The sequence below is a fragment of the Rhinopithecus roxellana genome, chromosome 6 (assembly GCF_007565055.1).
Source record: "Rhinopithecus roxellana isolate Shanxi Qingling chromosome 6, ASM756505v1, whole genome shotgun sequence".
Classification (NCBI taxonomy): Eukaryota; Metazoa; Chordata; class Mammalia; order Primates; family Cercopithecidae; genus Rhinopithecus; species Rhinopithecus roxellana.
In genome coordinates this window covers 83,294,654-83,310,100 of record NC_044554.1, presented here as the reverse complement: position 1 = coordinate 83,310,100, position 15,447 = coordinate 83,294,654, and the positions used below count along the sequence as shown (strand labels likewise).

General features: G+C 48.3%; 1 protein-coding gene across 1 annotated transcript in view; it reads left to right on the top strand.

Annotated features, from left to right (window-relative positions):
• The window catches only part of PKD1L1 (polycystin 1 like 1, transient receptor potential channel interacting), a 183,727-nt gene that overhangs the window by 55,821 nt on the left and 112,459 nt on the right, over positions 1–15,447 (top strand). The window contains 6 exon segments of the mRNA XM_010374410.2: positions 397–603; positions 4,540–4,721; positions 7,826–8,047; positions 10,420–10,580; positions 12,529–12,897; positions 13,934–13,993. Of these exon segments, the coding sequence (XP_010372712.2) occupies positions 397–603; positions 4,540–4,721; positions 7,826–8,047; positions 10,420–10,580; positions 12,529–12,897; positions 13,934–13,993 (1,201 nt within the window).

Genomic DNA, 15,447 nt, shown 5'->3' with positions numbered 1-15,447 from the left:
CGTATATATATACACATGTATATACATAGGTACCAAAACCCAGGAGCATAATAACATTTATATTTTTGACATTTGGAAGCTTAAATTTTTTATGTAATCAAATATCAGATATCTTTGCTATTTTTCCACTAGTTTTATGCATAGGAAGTTTTTTCTCATGAGTATATAAATATTTACTTATTATTTTAGTTGGGTTTTTTTTTTACCTTTTATTTTTGTCTATAAAATAGATGTAGTATTTATTCTGGTGTCATCTAAAGCCCAGCCCTAAGAATACCATTTTGTGATTATGCAAACAAATAATTGGAGATCTGCAGTTAAGACTAAGTTTCTAGTAAGTTACCAGTACATTAAATGTGATGGACGTTTAATGAGACATCTTTTCTTGATACTTAGATATGGAGGTCTCAGCCTGTGAGGCTGGGGGTGACGTTTGAAGCTGCAGTCTTCTGTGATATTTCCCATGGTCTGTCTTACACCTGGAACTTGATGGACTCTGAAGGGCTCCCTGTCTCCCTCCCTGCTGCTGTCGACACTCTCAGACAGACCCTCATCCTCCCGAGCCACGCCCTGGAGTATGGGAACTACACTGTCCTTGCCAAGGTCAGCTCGCTGACTTAGGGCTCTACCGGCCCAGTGAAACCCTTGCTTCCCGTCGCCCTGGAGCAAGAGCTCAGCATTTGTAATTCAACACCTGTTCTATCCAGGAAAAGGGAGGTTGTTTTAAAAAAATAAAATCTGGATAGGATTTTAAGAGAAATGTGTAATTCCCCCAAAGAGAACAAATGATGTTCAAATGCTGGCAAAGCAATTGATGAAAAACTCCTTCCAATGTGTATAATAAAACCTTCCTGTGTACCTAATTTGAATAAGCCCTGTGCTGGTGCTGGGATGTAAGGAGAATACGTGGCCTTCCATTTAGGGGCCAATCACCCAGAAAGGAAAGGGGATGACAGTCAGAGGGCAGGGCATCCAAGAGGCATTCACAGTGACTGCCTGGCACTTTGATTCTCAGCATGTGCTTGGTGCATTTTGGCTGGAAAAAATGGTGAAAATATGCAAGTTAAAAGAGGGAGAGGTCATTTTTTAAAAAGTAGGCTTCAAGAAAGAGGGTCCTGAAAAGAGAATCTGTTCACAGACATAGAAAGGGATTGGGAGGGGCAACAGCTTGGCAAAGGCTAGAAGAAGACCAGGGATAGTGAGCAGACCCTGGTGGGAGAGTCTGGGATCAACTGATGCAGTGGGCAGGCCAGGCTGCGGGGACCAGATCAGGGACCATCAGGATATCTGCAGCGAAGGAGCTTTGTTCTTTTAAGCTGTGGGGCACGCAGTCCTACTGAGCACAGTTCCACGGGTGCCTTGTGTGGCTGGCCACAGAGCTTGGCACCCAAACTGCCCTGACCTTGCCTGAGCAAGCAAATCCTCCCAATCTGTGCTGGGATGTCACAGCGATGGCAAACGCTGGAGTTGCCAGAAGCTTCCTCTCAGTGTCTGTATTTATCTCATTGTGAAATAGGCAGGTAACGATGGACCAAGTGACAGCAGGCTGCAGACCAGGCTTAGCATAGCATTACTTCAGATGCAGGTTGTAGGAAAATCCAGAGCTTTCCCAGCAGGCTGTATACTCTTCTTTGGAAATGTTGATTGGGAACAAGTAGGAAACAGACTGGAGGATGGGATGTTGGGAGAGTGTCAGTGAAGGTGAGAAGTCACTAGAGGCTGAAGCAGGGGGCAGCCAGGGAATAGAGAGCAGAGTTGGGTCAGTGTCGGGGGACCTCGGGGTGGTGGGGAGCCTCTGACCTGATGGGTGGTTAATTGTAAGAAGCCAAGGGGAAATGCAAAGGAAAATCTGTAATACTGAACGAGTGAAGGAGGGTGAGTCTGCTCTTCATTTTCCTAATGAAAACAACACTATTTGTACCTGGCTGTGTACTGGGAGAGGGATTTGGAAATAAATAAGATATGTGCACACTTTCGTGAACAACCTAGTAGGTGAGGTAGATAGAACCTGTAAACTAAAAATAAAATCCTAAGACCCCCCAACCAACTAAACAAATCCCCTCTTGGCCAAGGGGACCCAGAAAAACCTTTAACAAATAGAGTTCCTAGCCATAATGGGACTCAAGGTCAGGTATGCCTCATTACACCCCCTCCCTTTCACAGTTTAGACACAACTAACCAGCATTAATGTTCAAATAGAGATGATAAGACTGACAGAACAGACTCCTTTTTTTTTTTTTTTTTTTTTTTTTTTGAGACAGGGTCTCACTCTGTTGCCCAGGCTGGAGTGCAATGGCTGCAATCTCAGCTCACTGCAACCTCTCCCTCCTGGGCTCAAGTGATCCTTCTGCCTCAGCCTCCTGAGTAGCTGGGACTACATGCGCATGCCACCACGCCTGGCTAATTTTTTGTAGAGACGGGGTTTCACGCTGTTGCAAAGGCTGCTCTCCAACTCCTGGCTCAAGCAATTTGCCTGCCTCAGCCTCCCAAAGTGCTGGGATTATAGGCGTGAGCCATCACGGCTGGCCAGGACATACTCTTTATGACAATAAGATACCAAATTATAAACAAGACCTAAGGTGATGCCAGGCAAGAGTGAAATCATGCATTCCTACAATTAAAAAATAAACTATGTTCTCATTGTCACAGGATTTTTCTCCCTTTTTCTCTATCAACTAAACAAACACTAGCCTTAAAATAAGCAATATTAAAACAATTACAACTCTACAACCACCAAACATCAACTAACTAAACCCCCCATTCCTCAAGCCATAACTATAATTTTAATTAAACAAAAAACTAATTTCTATAACTTTTTCCTAATGAAAAACACCAACCATAAACTAATTCTGCCCAGTTTTATAGAGACTACGCATTTAAGTGCCTTCATGTCCGTACTTTACCTTGTAACGTAAACAACCTAATTATAATACATTCCAATATTGTCTCCACCCAAAAATAAACATAAAACACATATATACATTTACTTATTACACAAAAACACAATCCTCTTCCATAGATATCCATAACTCCTATATCCTGTGAATATGGGATAACCCATTCAACTTAAATTCCTATCTTACCCCTCTCTCCCTACCTCCCTCCTCAAAATACTTACTTTCAATTTTTTAGCCAGAGACTGCACTTCCTGCTTACAGATTACTATCCCTTTCTTAAAAAATAAAACTCTGCTTTCTAAATTTATAAACTACGTCATTTTTAAATTAAGCCCAACAAGCCACAGAAGATGTGTCCAGCCTGTGGGACAGGCCAGGTAATCGGAGCGCCAAGGGAGATTTGGCTGTGAGCCGGGAGCCAGCTCTGTGGTCTTCAGTGTCTTTACAGGGGATCCGTGTCTTTCTCTAAGTCTTGGAGACCTTCTGACAGATAAGGTAACTTCTGTTGTCTCTGACCTCACACAGTCAGAGCCTCAGGTTTCCTTTGCTCCTGACCATCCCTGCATCTTCCCCAAGCAGCTTGCCACTTGGTGCCTCCTCCAGCCTTTGTATATACTTGGAACATTCTCAGCAGCTCCTTGGAGCTGGAGAGGCTGAACAAGCAGAGGTTGAAGGCGGAAATGGAAGTTCTGATCCTACAGCTGTTTCATTGTCTTTGGTCCTACTCAGGAGACTGATCAGCAGGAAGCTGTGTGCATCTGAAGAAAATCTAGAGTCATCAAGGCTGAGGCCCAGTGAAAGAACAGCAAGCATTAGACTATATTTTTTCAGATTGCATAAAAAAAAATTTTTTTTTTTTGACAGCGTCTCACTTTGTTGCCCAGTCTGGCGTATAGTGGTGTGATCTCAGCTCACTGCAACCTCCCGCTCTTTCCTGGGTTCAAGAGATTCTCGTGCCTCTGCCTCCCAGTGTAGCTGGGATTACAGGTGCACGCCACCACGCTCGGCTAATTTTTGTATTTTTAGTAGTTATGAGGTTTCACCATGTTGCCCAGGCTGGTCTGAAACTCCTGAGTGCAAGCAATCCACCCACCTCAGCCTCCCAAAGTGCTGGGATTACAAGCATGAGCCACCACGCCTGGCTGCATCAAACTTGTAAAAGAACAATGTGAATGCTTTATTTATAACATGTTCCGCTATTCCTCGGTTTAAAAGTATTTGTCTTAAATTTCATTTACACTTCCTAAAGTCCATGATATGTTTGGGGGTTAGAAAGAAGCAGCTCTAAGATAGGTGAAGGAAGTTGCACAAAAGCCGGGAGCCTGAACAATTCACTGTGGAAGGAGGAGGTTTAAAAACTATAAAATGCACACACGTGGAAAGTCTCTATTGTGTTCACAAGCTAGGAAATGCCCAGCTTTGTACATTAACACAAGCTTGGATAGGAGGATGTTCGTGCTCTTGAGGACTCCAGTCACAGTTCTCATGTCACACAGTAGAGTGGTTATTTTGACTAGCATGACTTTTAGTTGGAGCCGGGGATGCATTGAGTTTCCTTTCTAATTTTCAGATGAATGTGTTTCTCCAGCGAGTCCCTGCCTTGTCCCTGCATGACATCCCCTGTCCTTCCTTGCCCCTGCAGGTTCAGATTGAAGGCAGTGTGGTGTATAGCAACTACTGTGTGGGCCTGGAGGTGCGAGCCCAGGCCCCTGTCAGTGTGATCTCCGAGGGCACACACCTGTTCTTCTCCAGGACCACCTCATCCCCCATTGTCCTCAGAGGGACTGAGTCCTTCGATCCTGACAACCCTGGGGCAACTCTCAGGTGAGCACCACCCACACACACAGCTGTGCAGCTACTCAGACCGCGCATTCTGCAAATGCAGGCTCGGGGACGTTGGAGGCTATTAATAGTTTTAAATTTTAAGTGCATTCACTTTCGTAAGTTTAACTGCTTTATTTAGGATCAAAATATAAAGGAATTGAGGAAAAGAGTGGAAGTAAAATGTGCGTCGCTTTTTAAGGTGGTGTTTAAAGAATGATCTGTTTTGGAACGTGAGGTTTGAGTGTCACCATTATTAGATTTTTGGTTGGTGAGATGCCATGGTGTGTGGAAGGCTTGGTTTCCACAGGTTGCTCATCTCCAGGTGGATGGGTCTCTTGTTGCAGGAGGCTGCCCCAGGCCTTGTTCCTCTTCTCCATCCACACCCCTTCCCACCTATGGCCTCAGCTAGGGTCCTGATGTGGATCCATCCATGATCCATGTGCAACAGCCTCAAACAGGGATTCTCTGTTTAGACCACTCCCCTGACTCTGGGCTATGAGTCCTGGCCTCCCTACAGCGCCCCCTCTGGACAGCCTCGAGACATCTCAGCCACGTACCTGCCTTCTGCACCCATGGAAGGACCTTTTCCCGTTGCTCAGGCCAAAATCTTCTTTCTTTTTTTTTTTTTTTTTTTTTTTTTGAGATAGGGTCTCACTCTGTCTCCCAGACTGGAGTGCAGTGGCTCAATCTCAGCTCACTGGAAACTCCGCCTCCCGGATTCAAGTGATTCTCCTGTCTCAGCCTCCTGAGTAGCTGGGACTACAGATGCACGTCACCATGCCTGGCTAATTTTTGTTTTTTTTAGTAGAGATGGGTTTCACCATGTTGGCCAGGCTAGTTTTAAACTCCTGACCTGAAGTGATCTGCCCACCTTGGCCTCCCAAAGTGCTGGGATTACAGGCATGAGCCATCACACTCGGCCACAGGCCAAAATCTTTGGCAGCATCTTTTACTTTTACTTTTTCTTTTTTTGGCCCTCCCTTAAACATCAGTTCCACACCACCTCCCCTACCCCCATTCATTCTGGTTTGAGCTGCCAGGGTCTTGGGCTTATCTCTGTAAGATTTCCTGGCCAGTTTCCACACCTCCATCCTCCCCTGCAACCCTGTCTCCACGGCAGGGATGGGTTCTTTTGCTAGTATTAATTGGCTTTTATTCTTTCTGATTTAGGGGATATGAGTGTAGTTTTGTTCCATGGATATATTGGTGGTGTTAAAGCCTGGACTTTTAATGTAACCATTCCCTGAATGCTGTACATTGCACCCAATAGGTAATTTCTCATCCCTCACCCTGCCTCCCACCCTCCCTCCTTTTGGAGACAGATTCTTTTAAAACAGTCAGAAGACTTTACTTCACAGTTCGACCCTCCAGGACCCCCTTTTACTCAAGAGTAAAAGCCAACGTCCTCACACTGCCAATGAGGCTGAAGTGATCTCTCCCAACCCACTGCAGCTTCAGCTGTCCCTTCCTGCCTCCACAGCTCGCTGAGCAGCCCGTTTGGTCTTCCTGCCCCTCCTTGGACTTACCCAGCTTGCATCTCTCCCAGCTCTTTACAGCAAGGATTCCCTCTGAAGCTCATCACTCAGTTCACCAAACGTCTGCCATCACCCCCTTCCTTTCACTCATTGCTCAAATATCACCTTCCCAGTGGGGCCCCCGCTGAGACCCCAAAATGACAGATCCTGCCCTGGTTTGATGGCACCTTTCTTCACAGTAGTCACCCCTGACATCGAGCCTTTGCTCACTTACTGTGGTCACTGCTCTGGAGGGCAGGGCTCTTATCTGACATATCCCCCATGCCTGGAACGTCGTAGCTAGTCAGGGAATATTTATTTATAAAGCAATAGATGAGTTGTGTTGTTTTCCAAACCCCTGTGATCACACATATTTGCTGTATTGTAGGTGTGGGATTTGGTGTTTCTTGAGTTGAGAGGAGGCAAAAGGCTGCTTGGACTCAACGATTCGATTCATGCACATGCTCTGGGGAAAGCCCTCAGCCATCTGCCAACTTCCCTGCACCCACCCTAAGGAGACAGAGACTATGTCTTACTCATCTTCACATCCCCATGCCCTAGCACCAGCACAGTGCCCCAAAATGAGAGCTCCATGTGTGGCTGCTGAAATAGTGAATTTGTTCCCTGGGAATATAGAATATTCCAGCTAAGTCCCAGGGGCAGTTGCTCTGCACAGCCTGTGAGCTGGAGGCAGTGTTCCTGCTGAGTGGGGTAGTTCCTGAGCCATCACAGTGCCTCTTTATGCAGGCTCTGGAAACAGAAAGGTCTAGAATGAGGTGCCTGCACACCAGACAGGGAAATGCTCTTTAAAAGATCAGTATCAGTTCACATTTAAGTGACACCTCTAAAAAGGGCTTATGGCTGCGGGATGAAGCCAGGCCTTCCTAGCCACGAACATTTCCATGGCAGCGTTTCCTCCCTGCTGGAACTGCGTGGTTGAGTGTGCATCCCTGCTAGAGTAAGACTGGCTCAAGGTTGGGGGTGACATCTTCTTGCTTGACCCGGACAGAGCAGCCACATTTATCTCGTTGGGTGTGGCAATTGTTATATTGCAGAAAGACTGTAAGACTGGGAGGAGAGATGCCTGAAGTCCGTCTCACAGATCCCTCACTAGCTGTGCTACAGGGAAACACTCTGAGGCCTCCCAAATGCATTTTCATCCTAAAATTGGGCTCACATGGCATTCTTGTCTGTCACATGGAGCTGTCATGAGGGTAGGGTGCAGTGTTTGGGAAATACTTGAGGGCAGCACAGCTGTGTGACTTGGGAAGTGGCAGTGATGTGAGCAGAGGAGGTTGCTGTGCGCAGAGAAGGGGTAGGAAGCCTGGGGCGGCCGGAAACAAGGCTGTCTGGAGTCAGGCCTCAGTGAGTCGGGAGGGGTGGCCTGAGCCCACCCCAGATAGTGGTGCTGCTGCACTTTTGCTACCTCCCACCTCACTTACAGGAGAAAATGTGGGAAGCAATATCTCTTTCCCAACACCTGTTCCCTGTGGTCCCCCCTTCACCCGGAGAAAACCCATGCAGTGACACAGAGTAGTCCCTGGCTCTGCCTGATGCTCCCCTCAGCCACTCCGATGACTTCTCCAACAGGTATCACTGGGAATGCACCACGGCCAGCTCCCCAGCACATCCCTGCTTCGACTCCTCCACTGCACACCAACTGGACGCCGCTGCTCCCACTGTTTCCTTTGAGGCACAATGGCTCAGTGACAGCTATGATCAGTTCCTTGTGATGCTGAGGGTCTCCAGTGGTGGCCGGAACTCTTCTGAGGCCCGGGTGTTCCTGTCCCCCTACCCTGACTCGGCACTCAGGTACCACCTGCCCTGCATTCAGCACAGCTCAGCTCACAGGTGTTTGCTCCCACCTGGTGCTAGCATCCGTGAAAGGAATCTGCTGTGCACAGCAAGCAGTTTGGAGTTTGGCCATGCGGGATTTTCATTGCAAAGAAGGAGGAGAAGATTGTTCAGAAAGGGGCTGGGGAAGCAGTCTGCACTCTCAGGCTGACGTCTAGGCAGCATCTGACAGCCAAGCAAGCTAGCTAAAGCTGGCATAGCCAGGGGTTCTGAGTGGAGCCTCAGTGGGAACCCTCCCATCACAGCACCTGCCCAAAAGATTGGGGACTGTCCTGGGGCTTGGGGCTGAAGCCAGGAGGCAAAGCCATCAAGTTCCCAGCCAGGGGTTTCAGGGCCACTGCCCAGGGCTTCCAAGCATCACAGGGGGGAGGGGACAGCGGTGTGGGCCCAGTTATGATGAGTGAGACTGTGAAAGGTGCAGAGGCAAAGAAGTGCTGTGCCCCAAACCCAGAACCCCTGTGGCGCTGAGGCCAGAATAGTACCCATGGGTGAAGTGCAGCCTCCAGACACCAAACACAGGATACCAGGACCGAGCCAAGTGCAGGGGTGTGCACCGGTTGCAGCTGTTTCACAGCCGCCTCCTCTGAGGGGGTTGGGTCATTATGTAAGTGATCGTCGAGGTTGGAGCAGGAGCAGGCCCATCTGCTTTGGACATTCTCCTGTGGGGGCTGCAAACTGGCACCCACTCAGGAAGCAGTGTTGGGACTGACCCTCTGCCCGTAGCCCTGTATGTCACCTGGAAGGCCCTAGGTAGATTGAGCTGCATGGATGGTAGGGGCAAGGGGTCTGGGCAGCTACTATGGTCCTATTTGTGGACTGGGTGGTTTGGGAAGGCTTCCTGGAGGAGGAAGCAAATCTGCTGTCCTTAGAGATCAGAAAGACTGCTTTGAAGGTCATGCCCTGGACTGGAATTCAAGGTTTCAAGATTAGAGCCATGAAAATAAGGCTCAGTAGATAAGAGTGGGCCATGCCATGGTGGACTCCAAGGTCACACAGCCCGGCCCAGGGGTCCCCCCAGGCCCAGACTCTACTGACTGCTATTTGAGGCTACACATGTGTATTGAAAGTGAAGAAATGCCAGGTACAAGGCTATAACAATTGGGGCACATTGGAATCATTAAATTTAACAAATTAAATACTTTTTTCCAAAAATGTAATGTACCATATACCTCTGCTACTCATGAGATACAGAATTCATTTTAAAATATTCTTTCAATATGTGCCAAAGCTGTCGAGTGAACATCTTTTGATCCTGTCAGGAAGGTCCAGGCCTGTGTGGATGATGTCCCCAGGAGGTCTGTGGGCTGGAGGGACCTCTCTTTGCCCATGTCTGTCCGTACCCCTGTCACCCCACTGTGCACCCACACAGATGCACCCTTTCACACATACACACAGCCTGGACCCAGTGCTGGGTGAGGACATGGTGTGGCCCCTCCCACCATGGCCCCTCAGCCCTGTGCTGGGAGCCAAGTGCTGAGGCCATAGTCTGAGACGTGGGCTGTCAGGTGCAGGGTATAGGATGTTTGCATAGCAACACCAGGTACCACACACAGCCCAGAGTGTCGAACGACCTGGCCGTTTAAAAACCTTCCTAAGTCCCACAGGAAATAAATCTGTTAAATCCCAAACCACCCCCTTGATATCATGAAAAACCACAAAAGTGCACTCTGGAAAGTGCTGGGTCAGCAAAGAGACTAGAGGGCTTGACAGAAGGCAGCCGTGGAATGCAGGCCCGAGGGAGGTGGGCACCAGGCTGTGGGCATGGTATGTGTGAACTGCCCACGACCCACAACCCTGTGCAGGGAAGAGGCGGGGCCGAGGCAGTGGAGACTTCTTTCTCTGTGAGCATCTGAGGCTGTTTGGAAATCGCAAAGGTGGACGGCCACGGGGAGGGTTTGGAGGGGATGGGTTTGCAGCTGGTAGAAGCAAGCCCTGAGGCGAGGCAGTGAAGAGGGGCCGTGCGGTGGCAACCGCTCTAGTGTGGAGAGCTGGGCCAGAGCCCGGGCTTGGAAACAGAGGGACCTTGGCCAGGCGCAGCTCTGCCCTTACCGCTGTGTGACTCGGACAAGCTGCACAGCCTCTCTGAACTCTGTAGGGTGGCAGTGTCCTTGCCTCACTGGATCTCGCAGTGTTAGAGCAGATCACGTGAGTGTCGAGCATGGTGCAGTGTTGGCCACTCCATGTGCCATCATATGTGCTGTGACATTGCTATTGAATTCCCTTAATTAAGATCCAAAGTAGGTGATTTAAACATGCCTAACATGAATTAATGTGACCAAAGAACCCTCACATTATTTTCCTAAGATCTCAAGCCAATTTATATATTTCAGATTCATCCACATCTCCTGGGTCAGCTTTAAAGACACCTTCGTCAACTGGAATGACGAACTCTCTCTTCAAGCTACGTGTGAGGACTGCGGTGAAATACTGAATCTGTCTTATTCCTGGGATCTCTATTTAGTCAATGCCACAGAAAAGAATAAGATAGAAGGTAAAAAAGATTGATGGCTTTATTTTGTTGTGGGAGGGAAAAACTCAGGGTTATTGTGAGAATGCTAAAATGTTGCAAAATACAATTGGTATGACCCAGTGTGTCTGATCTGTCTGGTGAACAGTCTGTCGTGCTTCCCCAGCCCCTCTTGCCTCTACAGTCCTTATGAACACTTGTGAGGACCAGCAGAAGAGGTGACACACTCGAGGGCTGCTTCTGACCTCAGTGTGAGGTCAGACATCCTCACATGCGCTCAACATCCATGTAGGCAGTTTTATTGCGCTAAAGCCACAGTTCAGAAGGATCTGCGATGTGACACACGGCCCAGAGGGCTGTGTCCCTCACGACCTCGCCTGTCTTTTGCGCCAGCTGCACAGTGAGGAATGAGCAGAGGAACCAGGGCAGAAGCTTCCAGTCCTTGCTCCCACACTACCAGCTGGTGGCTTTAAGCAATTCTAAGGTTTAGTTTTCTTGGGTGAAAGACAAGGATCCTACTATTTCGCAGAGTGGTATCAGGGCTAAATGCAATGTGTTGGAGTGTGCCAGGCATTGGTGTCAGGACACTGGGTGCTGCAGGACACGAAGATCTGAACCAGGAGCGAGATGAGTTCTCACTCGGCAATATTTGTGATCAGAGAGGTGGCTCTGAATGGCAAACAGAGGAGCTTTATTTCTGAGCTGGAGAGACAGCTCCTACAACAGAGCTGGTGCCAAGCCCCCACTGACCTTCACGTTTCTTAAAGATCCCCTCCATGAGGCCATACAAAGCTTCCACAAGTAGAGCTTTGGGTACAGCTGGCCTCAGCGGCCACAGGGAAATGAAGACATAGAGGGGGATTGTGCCCTTCTAGGCACGAGAAGCATTCCAAATTCTTTTAGGTAAATTGAACTTTTCTGAATCAGAGCCCATGCTGAATAGATTAGAGGAACTTGCAGTAGAAACACATCCAGTAATTAGACTTTCAGCAAAGTGAATCATGGCCCCTAGATATGTCTCAAAGAATTGGGTTCTCCCATGGTGGCAAGTAAAAGCTTGCTTTATTGAGAGGTCATTTGTATGCTCATAGCATTTTTTTCTTTGCTATTGATCCTTTATCATAAATTCCAACGGCAGTTTTGAAAACTGTTATACTAGATACTTTCTGTATTATTGCCTTCTTGCACTGCTATAAAGGAATACCTGAGGCTGGGTAATTTATAAAGAAAAGTGGTTTATTTTGGCTTATGGTTCTGCAGACTGTACAGGAAGCGTGGTGCTAGCATCTGCTCTGATGAGACCTCAGGAAACTTTTACTCATGGTGGAGGGCAAAAGGGAGCTGCCACATTACATGGTGAGAGAGGGAGTGAGGCGGCAGGGCAGCTACCATGCTCCTTTAAATAACCAGACCTCCCACGAACTCAGAGCAAGATCTCACTCATTACAGCGAGGAGGGCAGAGGGATCCGCCCCATGATCTAAACACCTCCCACCAGGCTCCCCCTCCAACACTGTGGATTACATTTCAACATGAGACTTGGAGGGGCAAAACATCCAAACCATATCACTTACTGGCGGGTAGGGGAGTGAGGATTAAGAGAAACCCCATACACCCCAAGTTGTTTCTAGAATACTCATGAATAAGTCATGCCTGGGAGTGCATATGATTCAGCAGACCCCTCCCCCCAACTTGGGAGAGCAAACGCCAGGTGCAATCACTGTGAATCCTGCCTTCTCCTTCCGTACATGTGCTTCCTGCTGTTGGCCAACACAGAACACGCCAACACAGAACACGCCAACAAAGAACACGCCAACACCACACTCCGTGCCCTGTATCTCTTAGTGTAGGTTTTCAAATTCACAACAGATTTGCTTAAAACAGAGCAACCTTATATAGTCTGTAGACTTTTTAAGCAAATGTTTTATATTTTTGCTGCAAAATTCTAAAAAACTGCCAACTGTTTGCTTAAGTTCCCTTCTGCAGAGTAGTGGGGCTGCTGGGCTCGCTGGGACTTGGTGCCATTTCAAAGTCATCACAGTCAAACCTGCTTCCCACTGAGCCTGGCACTGTAGATCCTGATGCAACGACCACACCATTCTCACGGGAACCTTCACTCGTGACTCTTGGCCAGCCTGCTCCTTCAGCTCCAAGGGAAACCCCCACAGAGCCCGTGACTGGAGTCTATTGGATTCCTGCTGCGGAGGACTCTGCAGTCCTGGGAGAGGCTCCAGAGGAAGGTTCACTAGACCTAGAACCAGGACCACAGAGCAAGGGATCCCTGATGACTGGCCCCTCTGAGAGAAGTCAGCCCACCCACAGCCCTAGCCCTCACCTCTCTGGTAAGTGCCACTGTTCCTGCATGTCATCCCTCTCGTCTGGGTACCAAAGTTACCTCTGTAAGTAGTGAATCTGGTGGGTAAGGTATGAGATCACATCAACATGGGCCTTTAAATCAGAGAGCACCCGGTTCACACCTACCACTTGCTGATTGTGCAATAGTCATCGAGTTTCGGATTCCTCATCTCTGAACTGGGAAAATGACAAACCCACGGCAGGTTCTGAGGCTGCAGTGAGGTCCCGTGTGTGCAGTGTCTCTGATATAGTAGTCGTTTGCTTCACACTGGCTTCCTCATCCTTCTCCCCTGCTCTGGGATCAATTGTTTCACTTTATCATTGGGTTTCAGGGGGACGGAAACCATTCTGATACTTAAAAAAATGAAGAGAAAAGGTAATAGTGAGAAAAGCTCTGACCTGGCACCTGTCTTTCCATCACTGTCCCCAACTGGTGACCCCATATGATTTTGCTGCTTACTCTTGGGCGATGGTGGTCTCATGCTCTGCACGCTCTTGTCAATTCAGCTGTGCTTCAGGCCTCCCGGTCTTGGCTTGGCTGGCTGGAGGGACCGCTGTGAGCGTCTCTACCTTTGGGAAAGGAGGGCTGAGGGGACAGGAAGCGACATTTGCAGGAGGGAATTCTTATGTCCATTTCTCTCCTTCTAAAAGAAAAGAGCGAGACATTTTCTCTAAAAGAACAGTAAAAGACTCGCTTGAAGAGAGGATGGGATGCTGGGTGTGGAGGCAGAGAGCCACATGTGCGCCTTGATCTCAACTTACTCGCTGGGTTATTCTTAGAAACCACGCACCGACTGGAGCTCCATCTCCTCCTCCTGGGGCCCTGGGGCAATGGCACCTGCTTTGCCCAGCTGTCGTGAGCGGGGAAAGACACCACCACTGAGGGCATTTTGTAATCCACAGAGCAATGTATGGAGTCTAGAAATACACTAAGGACAATGTGACCCATCAGGGGAACTGCTATTAATTTCAGGGGATTCTGTGATTTTAAAGGAAACATTATGATTTTGTCCTTTCACATAGATTTTGAAGCCTATTACAGTGATATTCAAGAAGCAATACCATCGGGAGGAAGACAGCCAGGTGACTGTGCTTCTGTGCCTGCTGCCTCTCTCCACTCAGCTCTCCTCCACAGCCTTTCTGCAATCTGGATTTCCCACCTGCTCCCTTACACAGCCACTGAGAGCTCCACGGAATCACAGGGAAAAGTTGAAACTCTTACATGGCACAGTCTGAACCAAACCTTTATTTCTAGCTCCCTTCTTTCTGCCCTTCTCTGACCCTATGCTCCAAAATCCTAAGAGTAGCCCCAGACCCAAGGGTGGGCATCCCAGCTCTTCCATGCCTTGGTCATGGGGTGTCGTCTGCCAAAAATGCCTTCCTCCACGTCCTTCCTAAGTGATCTGTTCAGCGAGCCTCCTCCTTCAGGTCTGGCTCCATTTCTCTCTAGGAAGTCTTCCTCAGGCGTGTCTTATAAGGACCACCACCCCCACCACCCCGCCCTCCACACACACCAGCTCAGTATTTATTCCCTCCTCTGGGAAGTAGGTGGTACCTGGCACTTAGTGGCTCTCTCTGTGTCTGTGTCTTCTGCTCTGAGCTCTTCCAGGAAAGCTTCCATGGCCAGATGCTATGTTCCCAGATGGATCACAGTCCCTGGCACATTGGCACTCAGTAAACACATTGTAGAATGAATTGATGATCAGTGAATGACTTATTCATCTATCGAATGAACAGATGGATGATCAGTGAGTGACTGATTTATCTGTCTAGTGAAGAGGTGGATGTTTAGTGAATGATTTATCTGTCAAATGAATAGGTAAATGATTTATTTGATGAATGAATGGATAAATGGCTGAGGAGTGAATGATTTGTCTATCGAGGGAATAATGGATGATGAATGAACGATTTATTCCTCTGATTTGCGGCAGTGTTTCCTTCAACAGTCCTCCTCAGCTGCTTCCAACTCCACGGCTTCTCCAGCCCTTCCCACGTTCCTTCCTGTGTGTCATGCTGTTCTTGGATGAGATGGTCAGTCAGGTGCAGCCACAGAGGAGAGAAAAACAAAGAAAATACTCTCAGGTCCTAGAGAAAAGAGGCATGGCAGGCCACGCGGGGCCACATGGGGAAGCTGCAGGGAGGTCTGGAGGCAGCAGAGAGGAGCAAGGGGAGTGCTTAAGCCAAGGTCTTTTATGGGGTTTCCACGGGAAAGAAAGGCAAGGCCAAGGCAGGGCTGGGTGAATAGTTTAGAATCAGTTTAATTTCAGCAGATCCTAGGCCTAAGGGTGGTCTCTAGTTGCCCAGGATGATTTGTTGGGGGTGGTTCTGGATTGATCAGTTTGCAAATCAAAGACACATTGCAGGCTGGGCCTTTTGTAAACTCTAAGAGTTGGCTAGCCCCAGCCCCAGGAGAAGCACTCTCTCCTGAACCGGAACACTTTTGTTTCATTTTATTCTTCAGTATATCAAACATCATCATACAGAACATTTAAAAGTCTTTACAATGCACACGCAGATCTGTTGTAGAGACTCACATT